This window comes from Oncorhynchus mykiss, chromosome 9 (assembly GCF_057628025.1).
Source record: "Oncorhynchus mykiss isolate SJ-2025 chromosome 9, ASM5762802v1, whole genome shotgun sequence".
Lineage (NCBI taxonomy): Eukaryota > Metazoa > Chordata > Actinopteri > Salmoniformes > Salmonidae > Oncorhynchus > Oncorhynchus mykiss.
Genome location: NC_143030.1, coordinates 72,706,695 through 72,714,596, shown reverse-complemented (window position 1 = coordinate 72,714,596; position 7,902 = coordinate 72,706,695). Strand labels below are relative to the sequence as shown.

General features: G+C 42.9%; 1 protein-coding gene across 1 annotated transcript; it reads left to right on the top strand.

Annotated features, from left to right (window-relative positions):
- Positions 1–685: 685 nt before the first annotated feature.
- Positions 686–5,860, top strand: LOC110532730 (lens fiber major intrinsic protein-like). The gene is made up of 4 exons (XM_021616843.3): positions 686–2,159; positions 3,368–3,532; positions 3,964–4,044; positions 4,296–5,860. The coding sequence occupies exons 1-4, from the start codon at positions 1,800–1,802 to the stop codon at positions 4,479–4,481; spliced, it is 792 nt and encodes a 263-aa protein (XP_021472518.1). The 5' UTR covers positions 686–1,799; the 3' UTR covers positions 4,482–5,860.
- The last annotated feature ends 2,042 nt before the right edge of the window (positions 5,861–7,902 follow it).

The window sequence follows — 7,902 nt, the reverse complement described above, 5'->3', positions numbered from 1 at the left end:
TTGATATAAAGCCACACATATTATAAACCCTCAATAATCAAAGAATATTGTCAGAGTTACATTGATGTTGTCATAACAGACAGTAAGTCAATCAATCTCCTGAACTCGTCCTGTCTTTCAGGTCATAGTGAGATGAGAATACTGCATGCATAACCACACATTACTTCAGTCTTTCTGTTGGCAGCAGGTTGTGAGTTCAGCCTGGTTTCTGTTATGGGGCCTCCCTTGCTCTATGGTGTTATGAATGCTGGGATTGTCCTCTGGTGTCTGTCAGCACTTGAAGCATGTTGAGAGAGGAGGACAGACCCTTTTTACCCCACTGGAGAGATGAGATGGGCCCAATAGGACTCTGGAAAGGCTAACTGGGAACCACCAGACCATAGGTCTTATATATATCGACTCAGTACTGGTACTCCCTGTATATAGGCAAGTCATTTTTACTCGTTATTGTTTTTCACTGTGTATTTATTCATATATATATATATATATATATATATATATACATATATATACATATGTTCAGCTTGGTTTCTGTATATATATATGAATAATGAATAAATACACAGTGAAAAACAATAACGAGTAAAAATGACTTGCCTATATACAGGGAGTACCAGTACTGAGTCGATATATATAAGACCTATGGTCTTTTTTTTTTCTTGTTGGAAAAGGACCGTAAGTAAGCATTTCACTGTTGTTTTCAAAGCATGTGACGAATAAAATGTGATTTGCTATTTGTCTAAAGCGATCCACTACTGGTAGTAGCAGAATGTCAAGTATCTGACCTCACCGACCTCAACGTCTAACATTACCAATATTAACAGTTAGGAATACCACCCAAACTACTGGTACCTGTTCAATAGGATTTTCCTGAGTTTACACATGATCAAAGTAAAATATGTCTATTCAAACCTATAGCCTTTCAAAATTCTCCTCCTTCAACCTTTTATCTGTGTCCTGGACTATATGAACTATATGAACCTCAGAGTTCAGGTTTAGAGTTAGGATGATGATCCCTGGCATGGGCACTGGGCAGCGAGAGGTCAGGGTGAGAGAAGGGTTAAGTATTTTTGTTGTGTTGATCTGTTGTGTTGTACGATGAACCCTCCCAGCCCCTTCCCCCGGGGGCCCGTGGCCCTGGGCTGTTATAAATAGTCCCATGGGCTCTCCCTGCTCTGACAGAGAGGCTGAATGTCTGCAGGACATCCTTTTCTCTACTAACCACCAGCAGGGTTGGCATACCAACACTCCGCTCCACACAGACAGGACGAGCAGGGTTGGCATATAGACGCACAGAGACCCACGCTCCGCTCCACAAAGACAGGACCAGCAGGGTTGGCATATAGACGCACAGTGACCCACGCTCCGCTCCACACAGACAGGACGAGCAGGGTTGCCATATAGACACACAGAGACCCACGCTCCGCTCCACACAGACAGGACCAGCAGGGTTGGCATATAGACGCATAGAGACCCACGCTCCATCCACACAGACAGGACGCGGTTTTCTATAACTGGACTGAAAACAGCTTACAGAAAGCAACATTGCAGATCATTGGAAGTCAGTAAAGTTAGTGACTCCTAGAGAGTTGCATGTGGAACTGTTGTTTACGTGCGGAAGCATCTTTAGGTTTAGGGGCCAGTTTTGCTTTGAAGTTTGCTCTCTTTTTTTAATCTTACCTTGAAGGCATCACTGAGATAAGTCATTATTGATACGGTAAGCAGAGCTAAACTCACTCTAAAGGAGAATACACATTTGGGATAGCCATTTGGGCTAGCCTCTTGACTTTTTGGCCACCATGTGGGAGTTCCGTTCCATGTCGTTCTGGCGGGCAGTGTTCGCTGAGTTCTATGGCACCATGTTCTTTGTGTTCTTCGGTCTGGGGGCGGCTCTGCGCTGGACCACCGGGTCCCACAACGTTCTCCACGTGGCTTTCTGCTTCGGCCTGGCCGCTGCCACCCTCATCCAGTCCATCGGTCACATCAGTGGTGGACACATCAACCCGGCTGTCACCTTCGCCTACTTGATTGGCTCCCAGATGTCCCTGTTCCGTGCTGTCTTCTACATCGTGGCCCAGTGTCTGGGGGCGCTGGCTGGGGCCGCTGTGCTCTACTCGGTCACCCCCAACAACATGAGGGGCAACCTGGCACTCAACATGGTAAGATTAGCCAGAGACAAAGAGGCAAAGCGAGAAGTTTTACTCCGCCCAAAATGTATCCACGAAAATAAGCCCACGAAGTGAGGTAAATGAGAGTGTAGAATTTGGTCAACACAAAAATGTATTGCTAATTTGCTACGTGACGGTAGTGATGGTTAGGTTGTTACGAATGCACTGATATATACATGGACGCATGAGGCATGAGGCAACTTTTCTTTTTTATGACTATCAGAGTAGTGTCTGTTGTCATAGAGACAGATAGAGGGCTTTTCCATTAAGGGATTCCACCATTTTAAAGTAGTCAACTGGGTGGGGATTCCTATGAGTTGGGAGCAATCAGTCAAAGAAGAAGAAAATAGAGTACTTTAAAATGGAGATGAGCCCATGCTGACGCTATGATGGCAGAGATACAAAGATGAGTCCTCTATCTTTATGGCCTGTTGTTCACACGTGTATCTGCTCTCTCATTGGCTAGAATTGTCCCACCTTATCTCGCCTCCTCCCGCCTGCCTTCCATCTTTGAGGACAGTATTTCCATTGTTAGAGCAGTCAGTTGACTATCTTGTCAATATAATAGACAATCTTTGGACTACTTGACCCATGATAGGCGAATTCAGTCAATTCAGTTCAATTGAAATGGAATTGATCCCAACCCTGATAGGAAAGTATTTATCACACATTTCAGAGTTCCATTTTCATCTGCCATTTGAATGAATGAAATGAACTTGACAGGGGATAAAGAACATCTGCGTGTGTAACCACAATTAGGTGGTCTATTAGAATTTCCAATTCAGTCTTTCTAACATTGTGAGTATCAGACAATTTAGCAACTCAGTTTAAAGGTCCTAATAGAAGGCCTGTGGCAGATGTGTTGGTTATATAGCAGTTGAATCTGTACAACAGTCTTTAATAAAACATGGCCAGGGTTGTGGATACATTTTGAATTTTCTTTTACAATGTTAGACGTTATGAATAGGTAATAACACAAAAACACCACTCTTTAGAATGCAAGGACAATGTAAGATTTGCTAATGATCTTTTCTCCGTGAGTCATTTTGATGTGTTTAAGGTTCAACCTGTTGATTGATTGATTGATTGATTGACTGACTGCTGAAGTTTTTCACATCGGCCAGTGGAGCCGATATGACTTCCAAAAGTGAACTGGAACCATTCACTAAGCCGTGTTCGATCTCTGACCCCTTGTCCAGCTGCAGCCAGGTATCAGCCTGGGCATGGCCACCACTGTGGAGGTGTTCCTCACCCTGCAGCTGGTTGTCTGCATCTTCGCTGTGACCGACGAGAGGCGTAACGGACGCCTGGGCTCTGCCGCCCTGGCCATCGGCTTCTCTGTTCTCATAGGACATCTGTTGGGGGTAAGACATATTACAAATATATCAAATATATATTTATAGACCATGGATTATATAGGGAATTGTATCGGGGTGAAAACGAGCTTAGACACAGGGTCAACTGGGATGAAGGTGGGGTAAGAGACAGTCTTGGAGAGAGAGGCCATTATGACTCAACAATACGATCACAACAGCATATATAATAGACAAAAGCTGGGGATTTAGGTTTCGGTCAATTTAAATGATGAATGATTAGATGACAATGACAGAAGCAGTAAAACCTGACTAATCCATCCCTGTGACTACAAGGGAGAAGGAGTGTGTAATCCATTGTTTTGATGTGGTTGGTCAGGACACTAGAGAGAGGGCAATTATGATGCAGGGAGGTTTTTGACCACTCCATATTCTACACACTGCTACCTAAACATAACCCTGATCCACTGTCCTTCCTGTAGATGTACTATACTGGTACTGGAATGAACCCTGCCAGGTCCTTCGCCCCCGCTGTGCTGGTCAGAAAATTTGTCAACCACTGGGTAAGACCTTTTGTTCACACCTTATAAAGCCATTTACATTTAACATTTACAGCAAGTTAAAAACAAGTTACAATGTGTTGCTTGGAGTTTAGAACTGTGTAATGTGACATGTAGCTAGATGAACTCATCAACACACCTCCCCCTCTCTCTCTCCCTCTCTCTCTCTCCCTCCCTATCTCTCTCTCACTCACTCTGTGTGTGTGTGTGTCTGTCTTCCTCTCCTCCCTCTCTTTGTTCTGGTCCTGTGGCAGGTGTACTGGGTGGGTCCGATGATTGGCGGTGCTATGGGAGCTATTATCTATGATTTCATGCTGTTCCCCCGCATGCGCAGCCTCTCTGAGAGGATGGCAATCCTGAAGGGTACCAGGCCCCCAGAGGCTGAGAGCCAGCAAGACGCCAGAGGAGAGCCCATCGAGCTCAAGACTCAGGCCCTATAAGCCTGGTGAAGAAAGTTGGCTTTCTGAACCCCATATTCCCCTATTCTGTACACAAACCTCCTCCGAAACCTCAACCCTACCCAACACACATACACACACATTTCTCTTCCTCTCTAACCCACACACCCACATAGTACACACAGACCATCACGACAACTCCACCTTTCTCACCCTCCTCATCCTTACTCTGCTGATCCAGAAACAGTACATGCTGAATTACTGGGCAGCCAAAGCTCTAACCCTCCTCCAACCTGTGAACTATGACCCCCTCCCTCCCTTGGACTGCAGGACAAAGATGGAGGGTAAGAAGAGGACTTAGTGGCCACTGAAGAAAGCACCCTGCTGCGGCCTGTTGTGTAGGGAGTGGGTCAGTCCTGGCTGACCAGGTGGCTGTAACTGCTCAGGACAGGGGCATGTCTCTCTCTTCTTTTCTATCTATATTTTGTAGTCTGCTAGGAGTGTAGCTACAGTAGAGCAGTGAACTTCATGCTTTTTCAATTTTTTTTATGAAACTTCTGGTACCTGATGTGTATGTTATTATTATGCCCTTGAAGAATTTCCAGGGATTTTTTTCAACTCTAGTTATATTTTCAAGTCATGCGTTGTGTTGTTTGTGCGTGTTTTAGGAGACCATTGTCTCATTAACAATTCCTTTGTTCGTCATCATGCTGTTTTACAGTACGTAGTTTACCTTTATTTAACTAGGCAAGTCAGTTAAGAACAAATTCTTATTTACAATGACAGCCTACGGGGGAACAGTGGGTTGACTGCCTTGTTCAGTGACAGAACAACAGATTTGTACCTTGTTAGACTGCAGCCTATTCTAAGGGAAAGAAGCATCTTTTGTCCCCCTCTTCCTTCAATGAAAGTTCTGATTCATTACTAGCAACATATTTAGAGTGGTCCCCTTTTGTCCAAAAGCCCTTCAATTTTTAGCTGTCTTTTTAAAAATTGTTCTGTCTAATTGTAGACTGTCTCTTCTAGGGGAGCACAAACAGTCAGATTTATATGAAAATTAACACACAACACACACAAAAACTCAATCTCCATTTCTATTTAAACACATTATCTTGAAATTGTATATTATTTTTCATTTAGTATTACAAAATTCCACTTCTTTGACCTGATGTCTCTCGTCAACTTTGACTTTTTACAGCCATGATATGTGCCTGAAGACATAAAAGGGTTTATTCTGTATGCAGTTCAGTACCAGTATTATCTGTGCCAGACTGTTATGTTTTACTCTGTTTCTGGAATGCTGTTTTTTTTTCTTTCATTAAAGGTTTTGCTGTTACAGCGGTTTCATGTACAGGCGTGTGATAGCTGGATTGGCTTTTATTTTGTGTCATTTTACTTAATAACAAAAAAAATCAAACTGGCTTTGTCGTGTGGATCAACCTTATTTTATTAGTTGATTGTAGATTATTTCTTATACATATCCTTTAAATCTCTCTTCTGTCTAGGCCGGGGAGAGGTTCTCTTCTCTCTCTAGGAGGAGAGGTTCTCTTCTCTCTCTAGGAGGAGAGGTTCTCTTCTCTCTCTAGGAGGAGAGATTCTCGTCTCTCTAGGAGGAGAGATTCTCATCTCTCTCTAGGAGGAGAGATTCCCGTCTCTCTAGGAGGAGAGGTTCTCGTCTCTCTAGGAGGAGAGGTTCTCATCTCTCTTTAGGAGGAGAGGTTCTCATCTCTCTTTAGGAGGAGAGGTTCTCATCTCTCTCTAGGAGGAGAGGTTCTCTTCTCTCTCTAGGGGGAGAGGTTCTCGTCTCTCTCTAGGAGGAGAGATTCTCGTCTCTCTAGGAGGAGAGATTCTCATCTCTCTCTAGGGGGAGAGGTTCTCGTAACTCTCTAGGAGGAGAGGTTATCTTCTCTCTCTAGGGGGAGAGGTTCTCTTCTCTCTCTAGGAGGAGAGGTTCTCATCTCTCTCTAGGGGGAGGGGGGTCGGTTTAAGGTCTGTTTTTCCCTCCAAACTCAGGTTCTTATCACCTGGTTGCAGATCTGTTTGTGCTATGTTGCCATTAAGTTAGCAAGACATCACAAATAGATCTGAAACCAGGCTATGGTTCTTATACCTGGGGGGTAAAAACAGAGGCGAAAAAGAGAGAGGATCGTGTTAACTGAGGCGACTAAATGCTTTAGCTTTGTGTTACTGTCTGGGTGAGGATGTGAGGTAAACTAAACGTGCACTTGTATGCCCCCCCCCCCGACTCCTTGGTCCCCCTCTTTCCTCCATTCCTGCTTTACCCCCCTACCTCCTCCCTCTGTTTACAAGGCGGACATTTTGTGTTCTGATCTAATGATGACAGGACAGTTGATGGGATGGAGGGAGGGGTACTGCATCGTTGAACCAGCTCATTGTGCTATTACACCCCCTTTCCGTTTTCACTGCTTGGTAGAGAAGTAAACTGAACCAGACATGTAAACTGATTCTCCTTTTTACATTCACTTTTATTCCGCTTGATTCCCCCAGCGATGGATATAATAGGTTTCCTTACTTTTTAAAATTCAAATAATGATGCTTGTATTCCATTGAAAAGCTTTGTGATGTACAGTGTACAATTTGTTTTGTTTTTACCATGATTGTTGAAACTGGATAGATAGACAATATAATTTCAAAGCTATACAATTTCCCCTCTTTGACCATTTAGTTATGAAAGGTATGGGGAAAATATGTAAGAACCATACGCTTAGATCCTATCAAGAACATATTATATACTTTAATAATCAGAGAATCCTGGATTTATCATTTTTATGTTAAAAACTTCCTAAAATTCAGATTTTTCTGTCTTTGTCTGTTTTCTTCTAGATTGAACTGTAGAAAAGAACACTGGAACAGTTTTAGGTTCATTCTTACCAATGGGGTGACAGGTGTGCAATTCAGTCACAACATATTTTCCTTGCATCTGTATAATATACATTATTTCTTATCCAATTGTAAAATCTAACCCAAATATAAATGTGATAGAACTCCATGGACAGGGAAATTACATTTATGTATATAAACAAATTCAAAAAAGATTTGGAATTAATGGTGTGTGCATGATTCTTTGAAAAGGAGAATATTACCATCTATTACTGACACAACACAAAAGCCCCAATCAGCAGAATCGAGTGTTTACTCATTTTAGTCCGTGAATGGTGAGCAGTGCCGACATTTAGCATGCTCCTAAACTAAACCAACAATAATTTTGTTTAGAGGAAATGAAAACTTCAAGTGGGACTGTCCAAAAGGTACATTATCTGGCAGAACATATTGCTATGTTGGTTTCTAATCTGTATAGATGCTCTCAGTACCCTACTCCTGTGTAATATCCAATGATGCATCAATGGTTATATCTGGGTATGAAGCCATGGTCTATAGACCATCAACACCACCTGGTGGTCATAGCATGTACTAGCATTCAACAGACTAATTCTCACATGCT

Coding starts and splice junctions, on each gene's coding strand:
- LOC110532730 (XM_021616843.3), top strand. CDS start 1,800: ATGTGGGAGTTCCGTTCCATGTCGTTCTGGCGGGCAGTGTTCGCTGAG. Junction 2,160..3,367: donor GCAACCTGGCACTCAACATG/GTAAGATTAGCC, acceptor CCCCTTGTCCAG/CTGCAGCCAGGTATCAGCCT. Junction 4,045..4,295: donor GAAAATTTGTCAACCACTGG/GTAAGACCTTTT, acceptor GTCCTGTGGCAG/GTGTACTGGGTGGGTCCGAT.